Below are 13,387 nucleotides of genomic sequence, written 5' to 3'. Positions count from 1 at the left end.
ATTAGACCTCATTGCCTTTCATAGATTTTGCTTGGACTCCGGTAACTGGAAATGACTTACTCTGGAGTCTTTGTTCCTTAACTCATGAGACCCGGTGATTTGCCCTCGGGGTGTTGAGAGAGTAGAGTAGGCGGTAACTGCCCTCGAGTGAACCCCGTTTCCTGTGCCCTCCACACCTGAAGTGACAGCTGGGCTCAGCAGAAGGCTGGCTGTGGAGTCGCTTGCTGCTCAGCGGGGAAGAGCCGGAGGACCCTGCCAGTTGGACTCAGTAGGACCCGCGGCACGTGCGCCCGTGCGGTGGTACGCAGTCATTGTGATGTGAAATGGGACACTTTAAAATCCTCCTCTGCTGCTTTAACTCTAGGAACTTTGGAAATTAAAAAAGAGTGCCCCAAAGTAGCTGGACTGTGAGCACAGGAACATATACCCTGTCGCTTCGGTAGACTCTGAGAGCACCGTTGTCACAGCCTTGTGCAACGATCAGACACTAACATCGATAATGACAACGTGAGCCGGAAACTGTAAGGCTGGGTCACTGTGTGCAGGACACTCTTTAAGGGGAAGGAGAACTGTGTGGGGCACCAGCTGGCTCTGTCCATAGGGTACGTGACTCTTCATCTCAGGGCCAAGAGTTCAGCTCCACGTTGGGTGTGGAGCTTAAAATAAACAGATAAAAACGTTAAAGGGAAGGAGAACTTTAACATTTTGAATGTTTAACTCTATTTGAATGTTTAAAATAATGAACTAGAATCACATCAACCAGGGCTTTCGTTTTAGGGCTAACACTTGGTTGTTTGGGACTTAATTGGTTTCTCCTTCAGTTGCAAACCTCCTCACAGGTCTAAAATAGTTACGACCGCTCCGTGATGCACCATGGTCTGCCCAGCCTGGTGCGGCCGCCTGGGGGCTCCTGCAGCCTTCAGTGGACGCGCCGGAGGGCGGTCTTGCTTGGGTGCTTCCTTTTTGCCCTTCCCCTCCTCCTGCTCTCTGCGTTGTGTGCAGCGGTCACGGCTGTGTGGCTGTGTCCGAGGAGCTTGTGATAAGACTTTACAGCTGTCATGGAGACTGTGATCAGTTCAAGCCTCCTTACGGCATTTCGCGCCTTCAGAAGTGAGGACGCAGTGGGAATGTTCTTACAGGTCCAGAAGTAAGCGCTCGCTCCTTTGTCCACACTTACCTCTGCTAGAGTTCCGGATAGTAGATTCCGTTTTGTTCCCGAATCGTGTGCATTACGTCTGCTTTAAACACGTAGTGTTTTTCATCAGAAGGAAGGAATATGCACTATATAACTTTGTACCTGAAAAATGGAAATTTATAAAAGCCAAATGTCATTTGCAAGGTCAAGTGACAATCTTTGGAAAAATCCATAATACTAATTTCTTAACCTTCTCTATTAGAGCTGTGCACACTGCCACCATCGCCCCAGCCCGCAGGTTTTGTCAGAGAAGTGCCATGGGGTCACGGCCACACTGGTTTGTTCACACAGCGTCTGGGCAGCCTCTGTGTCTCAACTGCAGAGTCGAGTAGTTGGCCCACAGGGCGCGTGTGGCCGGAAGTGAGCTTACCGTCCGGCATTGTCCCGAAAGTTGCCAACCCCTTTTACACATGTCGGATATAGTCTCAGTATAGTTCAACTTCTGTATAATTACTGAAATTTAAGAATTTCAGTGTTATTTAGTTTGCCCTCGAAGTTACAGTATGCTTTCTCTTAAACATAAAGTTCTCTGTGGTATTTTATAATTTGTTTTCCTTTCTGTAGTCGTCCTCAGGACTTTGCCTTATATGCTGATTAAATTTTTTTGAAGATAGATTTATTTGAGAGAGAGCACTACAGAGCATGTGCCTGAGCGGGGCGGGGTGGGGGGGCACGGGGAGAAGGAGAATCTGGAGCCGACTTTGCAGAGCCCAGCCGAGGGCGGAGCCCAACTCGGGGCCAGATCCCAGGAGCTGAGATCTGGCCCAAGCCAAAATGAAGAGCCAGCGCTCAGCGGACAGAGCCACCCAGGCGCCCTGCTGATCAGTTTTTCCAGTGAAAGTCGGGCCCATGTGAAACTTACCTCTCGGCCTTTTGTGCTTCGCTTATGCTAATGCAGGAAAACGCCACACATACCTGCACACAGTAGAATTCAGGTTGGTGCCCAGTACCACTGACAAGTTCTACTTCAGTGCTGCATTATTTAAAAAAAAAAAAAAAAAAGTTGGTTTTGGTTTTGGTTTTGGTTTTGTTTTGGGGGGTTTTTCGGTGCCATCAGCAGGTCTAAATATTCCTTAATTTTCAAAGTTACTCTGTCGTGCTGGCATTCTGGGGACACATGAAGCTTCATGCTGTAAGCTGGCGGCGGCGGCTTTGTGTCTGTGCACCATCCCCTCTTCCTCCCGCATGGCAGATTCTCCTTTTCCCGTTTTTTTTCCCATCATTATCAAAGATCTTTTTTGTGAGAAAAGGGGATTTGAATTTGAATCTGAGTATTGCAACGGCTGTGTGTTGTTCTGTGCTACTAAAGCCATTTTTCTGTAAATTAAGGTGTGTGTAAGGACAGAGCAGCCCGGTGTGACCTCGTGTCCCACACAGCTCTTGATTCAGGCTCCGCTACTCCGGGAGCAGCAGCTCCAGGCTCAGGGAGACTGTGAGATTTGAAGTTGCTCCTTGACGCTTTGCAAACCAGGGTGTCCGGTGTCCTGCAAACACACTGGGCCATTTGGGCCCTGCTGCCGGGCTGCGGGGCTGCTGACCGCACGAAGCGATCAGGTCTGAGTGTGTCTCTAGTTCTTAGGGGAGAAGAAGGCTGCCTAAGCAGAAACAGACGGGACGGACGGTGTTCATCCGCCCGTATCTCATCAGACTAGAATTCCCAGGTTTTTAGGTACAGTGAAGCCTGCTTATAAGCCCTCCTTGGCTTCGTAGAAGAATTAGATTTGATAGGAAACCTTCAAAATTGTTCATCTCATCAAGAAACCACATGTGGTGGATTTTTTGTTGTTGTTGTTATTGTTTTGTTTTGTTTTAAGTTTATTTATTTATTTATTTGTGAGAGAGACACAGTGAGAGAGAGAGCATGAGAAGCAAGAGAAGGTCAGAGGGAGAAGCAGACTCCCCATGGAGCTGGGAGCCTGATGCGAGACTCGATCCGGGACTCCGGGACCATGACCTGAGCTGAAGGCAGTTGCTTAACCAACTGCCTGAGCCACCCAGGCACCCTGGAAACATTGATTTTGATGAAGATTGCATGTTTAATGGTTTTTTTTTTTTTTTTGGCAGGAAAACCTAAGTGTGTCATGAAATCCTTTATAATGTTAGCTCTGATAAGTTTTCCCTTAGGTTTTTGTACATTTCACTATGTCCTTTCAGTAGTGATCCCCTGAGAGATTGTGAGATATGCAGGTCCCCTCTGATTCAGGAGGCTCTGACAAGCAGTGTCCTGTGTGAGCCACAGCGGATAGAGCTGTTTGTAGATGGAAATGGGAAAGAGGCGTCTGGTTATTGATGGTAGGGAGGTGGTTTGCGTGTGTCGAGAAGTCTTGCCCATTACTCTTTTTTTTTTTTAAGATTTTATTTATTTATTCGACAGAGAGAGATCACAAGTAGAGAGAGAGGGAAGCAGGCTCCCTGCTCAGCAGGGAGCCTGATGCGGGACTCGATCCAGGACCCTGAGATCATGACCTGAGGCGAAGGCTGCAGCTCAACCCACTGAGCCACCCAGGTGCCCCTTGCCCATTACTCTTAAGGGCCCTATGGCTTGATGGTGAAATCAGCGTACCATCTGGAGGTCGGGCACCCGTGCTGTGCTGTCTCCCTGGGGATCCCACAGAAACAACTCAGAGGAGGTCTTAGTGCCACTGAAACACACAGATCACAGAGCTGGGAGCGGGGAGAACTGACTGCAGGCTGAGCGCTCGCTAAGCAGGGCGCATTGTGGGGAGATGCCTGGAGCTGGGTCTCCGGGAGAGCTCCGTGCCTCAGCGGCCTCATCCAGAGGGGGTTTGTGACGCCCAGCGGGCACATGCGGGGCGGGAGAGGAGACGGGCGCGAGTCTCTAGAGGTGACGATGCGAAGGGGAAGAGCCAGGGAGCAGTACTCACTGGTCCCTCTGTCGCTGCTTGCCGTTGGTGGCTGCCTTCCTTCCTGGTCGTTGTTCTGAAGTTTTATATTTTCTTTTTATACAGAAAAAAATGAGGCTGAAAACATAGAGGAAAACGAGGAGCCTTTCATTGCCCCCGTGGGGCTGAACGTGCCGCCTGACGTGGAGCTGGTACGTGTGCCTCCTGTCCCGGTGCTGCCCATCGTTCCCGCTGTGGGTCAGGAGCGCGGGGCACAGGAAGCCCGGCCGCAGCCCTGACGGCTCTGTAAGGTCGCGGTGCTGTCAGATCTGTGCGTCACGGACACCAGACCACACCCTGTCCTCCTCCGAAGAGAAAGGGAGGAATTCTAACCCAGAGCATCAGGGATTCAAGGAGCTGGCCCTTGGGGGCCGTAGGGCTAAGCCCGCACATTTACCAGAGTGGAGGAAGCGAGTCAGGGTGAGAGCGAGGAAGCCGTCAGCCACATTCAGGCCCAAGAACAGTCTCGATCACGGCAGTGTGGCTTGTGGGGAAGTGGCTTTGTCCTGACATTTGCCAGGGTGGCTTTGGCGGGGTCTTAAGGGAAATGCCTTTACCTTACCTTGCTGCACTTGCGCCCAGGCTTCCCGTCCCTGGGGACGAAGGCCCAGTGGCATCTCCAGGCCACCTGGCACTCCGGAGGAAGCCTGGGCGGAACTCGTCTGGGCTTGAGTGCTCTGCAGCTTGAGCCTGGCCGAGCGGCGCGGTTCACGCTCCCCTCACGCCACTCTTCCATCTGCGTCCTGAGGGGTTCAGGCTGGGTTACGGTGGGCGTCCCTGGGCGTCTCCTACACTCCCAGCCCTGCACTGGCTGCTTTGCATCTTCTGTGTCATGTAATGCTAACGGCCCATACGCTAGCTGCTGCGCCTGGCGCCCTTCCGCAGGAGAGGACTGTGGCCGTGGGGGGGAGGGCCGGGAGTGTTGCCTGGGCGCACTCCGCAGGGGCGGGGCGGGGGGATGATGTAAGTGTTCCGGGTGGTTTTTCCCGTGACATTTTTGTGACTGCATTTCTAGTGGCATGGACGCAGGCCTGCCGTGGTTCTGAGCCTCTGGGTGCATGGGGGGCCGAACTCTTGGTGGAAGGTTCTAGCCCCTGTTTTCACGTGTCAATGGCAAGTGGCAGAGCCTGCATCCGTCCCGTCCTTCATTTACACACTCACACCCTCCTCCTTCTCAGTCTTCGTGCAAGGAGGAGTGGAAATGTCTGCCTTTTTTTTTTTTCTTTTTAAGATTTTATTTACTGGGGCGCCTGGGTGGCTCAGTGGGTTAAGCCTCTACCTTCGGCTCAGGTCATGATCTCAGGGTCCTGGAATCAAGCCCCACAGGACTCTGCTCTGCGGGGAGCCTCCTTCCCCCTCTCTCTGCCTGTCTTTCTGCCTCTTTGTGATCTCTCTCTCTCTGTTTCAAATAAATAAAATTTAAAAAAAAAAGATTTTATTTATTTATTTGACAGATCACAAGTAGGCAGAGAGGCAGGCAGAGAGAAGGGGAAGCAGGCTCCCTACTGAGCAGAGAGCCTGATGTGGGGCTGGATTCCAGGACCCTGAGATCATGACCTGAGCCGAAGGCAGAGGCTTAAGGCGCCCCATGTCTGTGGATTTTGCTGGCAGGAATTATCGTATTTGTTTCCCCGTTTCCAGTGTTCAGCTAAAGCTGAATGTGCCAGTTGAATGTCGGTTATCCTGAGACTTACGTTACTGGGCTTCCTGTGTGTGGTTCTGGGTTATATTCCTTCTTGTTCTGGAGTGTGCTATTTATTTTACATGAGAGACCCATTAAAAACAAGTTGCTCCCTTACCTATACTTAATGCTGAAAGCTTTTATTTAAGGTTGACTATATGGAATTTTATTTATTTTTATGTGAAAGTTTATTTTTAAACTTTTATGCAGATATAAATGTGGAAGTATAATAGAATTTATTGCATTGTTTACTTTCTATTAAAGTATTTAATGGCTCTGCATTCTCAGCCAGAGTAAGCGTCCCTAAGCTGTTTAATGGTCTCCTGGAGCTAAAAATAGTCGCTACCCTTTGGAGACCAGAATAGTAATTTGCCTTCTTGATGTTGAAGAGTTTCTTGTGATAGTATCGCAGAGCGGCCTCTCAAGTGGGACATTGTTTGATTCTGTGGAAACCATGTCTGAGCACTGTTGGGGCACTGCTGGACAGGGTCATCCCTTCGTACTGGCGTCAGGGCTTGGGGGCAGCGGTTGGTGGTCTGTGACTCACACTGTGATGTTCGGGGGACGGTGTGGAACACGGGGTGCTTGCAGGGGGGGCTTCTGGCCTGTAGGAGGGGGGAGCGGTGCTGCCTCTTTGCGCGGGGGCCCCTCTCTCGGTAAAGAAAGCAGGCACTTGAGTATTCTTGATGCTGAAACTGGGCTTTTGGAGGAGAGCCTAATGACGGGATCCGTGGGATGTGTGAAGAGTGAGTAGTTAGAAATCGTGGCACTTGGGAGACAGATGTCGGTGGGTGTTCGAGACAGGCCGAGGCTGCTGGTGTCCTCCACGAAACCCCAGCAGCCCTCCCAGCTCCACATCCCACCAGGCCCCTACAGTGACCTCCCAGCTTTGTTTTAGCTTTTTCTGGCGAGTCTATGTGTGTTTTCTTGAGTTTCTCCCTTGGTATATAGCCTGGCGTCGTCTGTCCCAGGGTTGTGTTTTCAGCCTCTGTCCCCTTCTCAGGGACCCGGATGCCCATCTTGGTCACCTCCTGAGCTCTCCGTGTGCCTGGTCCTGATTCAGGGTGTACGCTGCTCCCACCTGCTCGTGTTGAGTTGTGTGCCCCCACACCTGGCGCACACCTAGAGCTCCGCTGGGAGTGGGGAGGGAGAGTTGTTCTGGTCAGCCACGGGGGCTGGAAGTGCTGCTGCCCCACAGATCCGGTCAGAAGTTCTTTCTGGGGGAAGCATACTCATCTGAACACACTTTATGAACCAGAGGAAGAACAGGGCAGGATTCAGTGTGTAATTGCCATCATGCTCAACATTTCCCCCTCTGGGTGAGGGCCGTGCGGGGACCGTTGCCGACCGCGTGCTCTGTGCTTTGCTCCTGTCCTCCGTCCGCGCAGCACGGGAGCCTGGGCAGTAGATGCGCTCGGCCGCCGTGCACTGGAGACACGTTGAGGTCTAGAGGGCTCAGAGCTCTGGCTGATGGGTGTTGAGATTAGAGTGTTGTTGTCATGAGATTAGAGTGTTGTCATCATAATTCAGCAGTTCTGTCACCCCAGGATAGGGGCGGGAAGCATCCTGTGGAGTTCTTGCCTTTTCTTTGGGATCAGTAAGGACTGTTCACGTGTGATGAGTGTGCCCCGAGTGCTCCGTGCCTGTGTGTTCTCCGAGCACCTTGTCTCCAACATCTGTCTCCTCGCAGAATGTAGTTGTGTTTGTGGAGTCACACACGCCACGAGGTCCCATTGTAGCCCCAGGATTTTGAATTTTGTTCTGGAAGTCCCTTCCCACTCCTAAGATTTTAAAAATATTTTCCTGTTTCCTGCTGTTGCATTTATGGTTTTGTGGGGTTTTTTTAACAATTGAATTGTGACTTGATGTAGTATTTATTTTGGGCTGTGAATGAAGTGGGCATTTGATTCTTCCTTCCCTGATCACAGCAGAGGAGAGGGCCAGCCCGGCCACCCCGGGGCCCACCACTGCTCACCCTGCCTCGCCTTCCCTTGCCACCCCATCCTGGTCCCTCTGCTTTTCTGGAGCTGTTGGGAGACCTGACACGGGCGTGGGCTTTCTCACCTTCTTCCATCTCCCACCGCCCACCCACAGTTTTTGGAGCTCTGTCTGTAATCCGGGAGGAGCGAGGAGGCATGAGCCTATCTTCTTGGGCTCGGGCACCTTCTTAAACCAAAGGCCTCCCTGTATAAGACAAGCATTTCCCCCTTTATCGTTAGTTTTTGTAACATCGTATACGTGTGTAGGTCCTTGAAATCCCACTCTGTGGAAAGGAAACTCGTGGTATAAATGGGAAAAGACCTGCGTAAGGACAGCGACATGAGGAGGGCCGACTCTTCCCACCAGGTGTGGCTTGTTACCCACTTGCTCTGGGAGCAGGCCCAGAAGTGCGCTCAGCACGGCTCTCTCTGTAGTCACTGGCTCTGTGGCCGCGTCTTTTCACCACGCTGTTGTGCCATGAATAGGCCTCCTTTTAGGGATTTTAAACCAGCAGCTTAGTGTGGTTGGCGGAGAGCGCCTCTCCACAGAGGCCATTGTGGTTTCCTTTCAAGGTCACTGTTCTGAATTCACTGTTAATGATCGACGTGTGCGTGGAACACAGATCCGAAGATTAATTCTGCTGTTAGCACGAGCCATTGAAAGTCTGCCTCCGGATCCCTACTCCAGGCACAGTGGGCCTGTGACGTGGAATCTAGTTTATTTTGGGAACAGTAAATAACTTTAATTGTAGGTACTTATCCTATTTAAGTGTGAAGGACTGTATCACTTCAGGCATTAAATTTGAGAATTAAGGCGTTTAAATTTTATGAAGGATGTGGTTCTGGAATTACAGAAAGCATCTTGAATACTTAACTGCCCGTTTTTAATGGATGATTTCCCACTTTATTTGCATGTAATTTCTAAGTGTTAATCTCTTCGTTATTATTAAAAGTATTTTTGGAGTGTGGCTTTCAGTGTCTGGTCTGACGAGCTCCATTGGTGGGTGGGAAGTGCCAAGCGTGTCGTGTGGTGGAAGGAACTTCGCGGCTTGGGCAGGAAACCGGTTGGCACGGTCTGATTCCTGGTAGTGACCTCACTTGGAGGCAGCAAGGTGGTGCCCTCTTTTCCTGCGGGTGAGACAGACCCTCCCTGTTGTGGCCAGACCATGCCCACGTGGTGTGGGCATGAGTGAGGTGCAGGAGCAGGTGAGCACATGGGGGTTTCCTCAGATGCCCAAGAAGGCTGCTTCCCAAGCTAGGAAATCTAGTCCCAGCTCAGAAGGTGAGAGGAGTGTTGTGTAGAGCCTTGAGAAACTGGGTGAATGTGTACACCCTGCCTAGAAACATGCACATGCCCATAATTTGCATACAGCTTCTGAGGGTTCACAGCCTCCAACCCCATCGTGGAACCTGTTGAATGTGGAGGTACAGTGAGTTGGTATAAAAAAGGTTGCCTCAAGGCGTACCTAGGTGGCTCAGTGGGTTAAACCTCTGCCTTCGGCTCAGGTCATGATCTCAGGGTCGTGGGATCGAGCCCCACATCGGGCTCTCTGCTCAGCAGGGAGCCTGCTTCCCCCTCTCTCTCTGCCTGCCTCTCTGCGTACTTGGGATCTCTGTCTGTCAAATAAATATTAAAATCTTAAAAAAAAAAAAAAAAAGGTTGCCTTCAGTTCTGCTCAAAGCTGGAGTGGCCTGCCTTGGTCTGTGAGTTTTCTCCCTGTGAGATACTGCAGAATCCAGAAACAGACCAAAGAGTCGTGGAACCAACCAGGGGCTGTTCAAACGGGGCTCTTCTGACCGAAATGGGTCTCTCTCTCTTTTTTTAATTTAAAGATTTTATTTATCTGAGAGAGAAAGTGCAAGTTAGGGGAGGAGCAGAGGGGGAGGGATGAGCAGACTCCCCGCTGAGTGCAGAGCCTTCCGTGGGGCTCCATCCCAGGACCCTGAGATCCTAACCTGAGCTGAAGTCAAGAGTCGGCCGCTTAACTGAGCCATCCGAGTGCCCCTTGAAATGTCTCTTCATGTATTTGACAGGATAACGAGGTTTTTCTTCTGTTTTAAGTCATGTGGCCAGTGAAAAAGAGGAAAAATTGATCATGTGAATGTGTATGTTTTTCCATAGCCACCAACAGCCAAGATGCACGCTATCATTGAGCGCACAGCGAATTTCGTGTGTAAACAGGGAGCACAGTTTGAAATAATGCTGAAAGCCAAGCAGGCCCGAAACTCTCAATTCGACTTTCTGCGCTTTGACCACTACCTCAACCCCTACTACAAACTCGTTCAGAAAGCTATGAAAGAAGGACGCTATGCGGCGCCGGCGGGGGACAGACCCGAGGAGAAAAAGAGTACGTGCGACCGCGTCCCGTGTGGGCGGGGCCGTGCCGGGGAAGAGCCCGCGCTGCAGGGCTTCCAGAATGGTCACGCGGCCCACACTGTGGCGTCCATCAGACCCGCTGCTGGGGTTTAGGGTGGGGTGAAGCTCTCCTGGAGGAAACCTTGACAACACACTAGATTCTTAATTATTTCCAGAGACAGTGAAATATAATTAAATATTGGCGCTACCGGAACACAATCATCTGGGTTGGAAATTTTTCCTCTCATTTTGGCTGTTTGACGTTTCCCAGAGAAAAGAGGAGATCTGCCTCCTGGGATGGCTCCCGCCGTACACGCACACGCGGCTTTAGGGCCTGAGGCTAAGTTACGTGCGCACAAAAATGGAAGTTAGTTCTACTCTCCCTTTTTTATTCGTGTCTACCTTAAGCTGTTGTTTTTATCAAATACCTCAACTGGGAATTCTTACCACAAAGGCCAAGTAACTTTTGCATAATGTTCAGGGACAGCAGTCTGTCTGTACACGTCTGCCGAGGAAGCGGGATTTTCAGATCCATTTGTACAAACCTTGGTTACGGATCCCATGTTCTCGCATCTGTTAGTTTTCTAAAGTATCTGTTGCCTTGTTCTACCTTTCATCCATCAGCACGTTTTGCCATTTTCAACGGCCCTAGACTAGGGGACGTTGGACGGCTATGCTGGGTGGGCCCGGGGCACACGCCTGTCTTCGTCCCCCGCTTTCCACAGAGTGCGTCGGGCGGTAGTTCTGCGGGGGCTGCTCCCAGCGGTGCTTTCCAGGTGGAGAACTGCCGCACGGTTGCCTGCAGCCCCGCCTCTGTCTGCTTGAGTGTTCGCGTCGCGTAGCTGTGCCCTGTATCCCCCCACACACCAGAATCTTGAAACTCGCTTTTGCTTTCCAGAGTCGGGGGTCAGCTCTGATGATGACGATGATGAAGGAGATGGGAGTTACCTGCACCCGTCTCTCTTCGCTTCCAAGAAGTGTAACCGCCTGGAGGAGCTGATGAAGGTTTCGATCTTCTGTGTTTTTTATGCCATAACAGAACTGGTGTTAGTCTAGTTTTGGGAAATCTCGAAGCGGCCATTTTTTTGCTATCTTACTTTATCATCATCAAAGTCTGTTTTGCATTTTTGTGGTTTGCTTGGTGGCTCGCACTTTTATGGGTGGCAGTACGGTCGTGGCCATGCTGCCTTCCTTTCCCGAGTGGTTACTAGAAGGTGGAAGCCATGTGTTCCCTCGCTTCCCCTGGGACTCAGAGGAGCCACATAGAGCATGGCCACGGTCATTCGGGCTCTCTGCGTGTCCTGAAGCACGTCCACCATGCTCCGAAACACTGTGTTCTGGGGTTGAGTTGAGCCTTCTTGGCCACAAAAGGGTTCCCCCTGACTCTGGGTACGGGAATGATGTGACCACACATCCTCTCTGTCTGCAGCCTTTGAAAGTGGTGGATCCGGATCACCCCCTTGCTGCTCTGGTCCGTAAAGCCCAGGCCGACAGCCCCGCTCCCACCCCCCCCTCGGCAGACGGCAGTGCGCAGCCCTCCCAGGCGGAGTACGCCGCTGACTGTGAGTACCTCACTGTGCGCCTCCTGGCCTGCGGCCTGCTGCACAGCCAACCCAGCCGGGCCACACGACAGCCGTGCATGCAGCGTGGGGCCGGTGGAGGTGCTGGGAGGACTCGGTCCCTTGGGTCTTCGTGGGTAGCCGTCCTCAGTACGTGGCCTCATCCTGTCGTGCGCCCCTAATGGTGACAGATGGCTGCTCTGTGTGCAGTGTCAGCTGTGCCTTCCAGGGAGGGTGAAGAAGTAGGGCGAGGGCAGAAAGCAGGTGTTTGGGGACTGTGCCCTTCTTGGGAGGGCGCCCCGCCCCTCCCATCCAAGCAGCCATGCCTGGTGCCTCCCTTTGACCCTCACAGAGAGGATAGTGTCATGTGGTCTCCTGGCCTGCAGTGGGGGCTGGAGTCCGACATGCCACGGCCCTAACTGAAGCCGAAGCTCTGTTACGAAGCCCAAGGAGCGTGGACACTGGTGGGCTGCGGCGCTGTCCGCATGGCTGCTTTCCTGCAAGAGACTGAGCCGAGCTAGCGTGCGGTGTGCGCCTCAGCGTTTTGGCTCGTACGTTCCCTCCTGTCCAGCCTGCTTGCTGGCCTTTCGTCTTCTTAATCATCAGAAGATAATTAATGGAAGGCAAATCTTGAGGTTTTGTTCTAGTAATCATTTGAAAGTATTGGAGCTCGGTCTCTTTTCCGACCTTTTTAAAGTTACTAGGAAGTTAACAGTGAACGAGGGCAGAGGCTTCAGGATGGCTGTGGGGGTTCGTGGTCTTGCACCAACAGCCGATTGGGTGATCTATCCCTAAAGCTCATCACAGTCAGAGGGCGAGAGGTCATCCAGAGAGTAATTCTCTTTGAAGACATGGGCTGCTCATTATTTGAGTGTCTGTATGAAAGAGTAGCCAGAGCCCCTGCGCCCCTGTCCTGGCGCGGCCCGCGGCTGTGTGTGACTGATGGGCTGAAGTGACATCTGCAGGCTTTACAGGTCAGTGACTTGAGGGAACTTAATGCGCGTATCCTGAAAGAGCCTTGTGAAGGACTGGGGGTTTGCAGTGCTCACGGCGGGGAGTGCTGTGTGGACGACAGGGCCCCATAGGTGAGTGGGAGCCAGGAGTGACCGTCGAAGTTGACTGAGTGGAACATCCCTCGGCTTCCGCGTTCTCCTGTTTCACACCCGTCGTCAAACTTGTGCAAGTGAAACCCCTTGTCCGTGTGCATGCACTACGCCTGTGGAGCTGTCCAACTGTCTGGCACGGAAGAGAGGAAATTCGGGGGCAGGGTGACCATCACCAGCTCGTCACTCTGTGTCACGGAGCACGTACTGTTCAGTCGCGAGGGTGGTGGCGGGCAGCATGTCTGCTGCCCCCATGGCATTGGGTTGGGGGACCCTGCCACACAGCTGGCCCAGTGGCTGCTCTGTGGCTTAGGCTCCCTGTGGGCTCGCAGAGCCCCACTGATGCCAGTCCCTCCTCAGACAAACAGCAGGTGCACCAGGTGCGACTCCCTGTGGGGGCCCCAGCCCCCCCCCGGAAGTTCTCCAGCAGGGGGCGCCAGTTAGCGTCCGCCTCCTCATGCCGCGCAGCCTCATGCCGCTGGTGTCTGGGACTCGCGCCCGGTGCTCAGCCTCACAGCTCAGCTGTCTAACCCAAGAGCTGAACGAACAGCGCTGACAGGACCCGTGGCAGCTCACAGGTGGATCGCGGCTGTTCCAGTCAGGGACTGGGT

At 52.4% G+C, this 13,387-nt stretch overlaps 1 protein-coding gene across 2 annotated transcripts in view; it reads left to right on the top strand.

Annotated features, from left to right (window-relative positions):
* The window catches only part of SFSWAP (splicing factor SWAP), a 67,772-nt gene that overhangs the window by 4,031 nt on the left and 50,354 nt on the right, over positions 1-13,387 (top strand). For both annotated transcript variants that reach the window (XM_059408169.1, XM_059408170.1), the window contains 4 exons: positions 4,165-4,250; positions 9,881-10,106; positions 11,013-11,119; positions 11,544-11,676. In XM_059408169.1, the coding sequence (XP_059264152.1) occupies positions 4,165-4,250; positions 9,881-10,106; positions 11,013-11,119; positions 11,544-11,676 (552 nt within the window). The remainder of the gene's footprint in view (positions 1-4,164; positions 4,251-9,880; positions 10,107-11,012; positions 11,120-11,543; positions 11,677-13,387) is intronic.

The sequence above is a fragment of the Mustela nigripes genome, chromosome 8, assembly GCF_022355385.1.
Source record: "Mustela nigripes isolate SB6536 chromosome 8, MUSNIG.SB6536, whole genome shotgun sequence".
Lineage (NCBI taxonomy): Eukaryota > Metazoa > Chordata > Mammalia > Carnivora > Mustelidae > Mustela > Mustela nigripes.
This window is presented reverse-complemented; position numbering and strand designations above follow the sequence as displayed.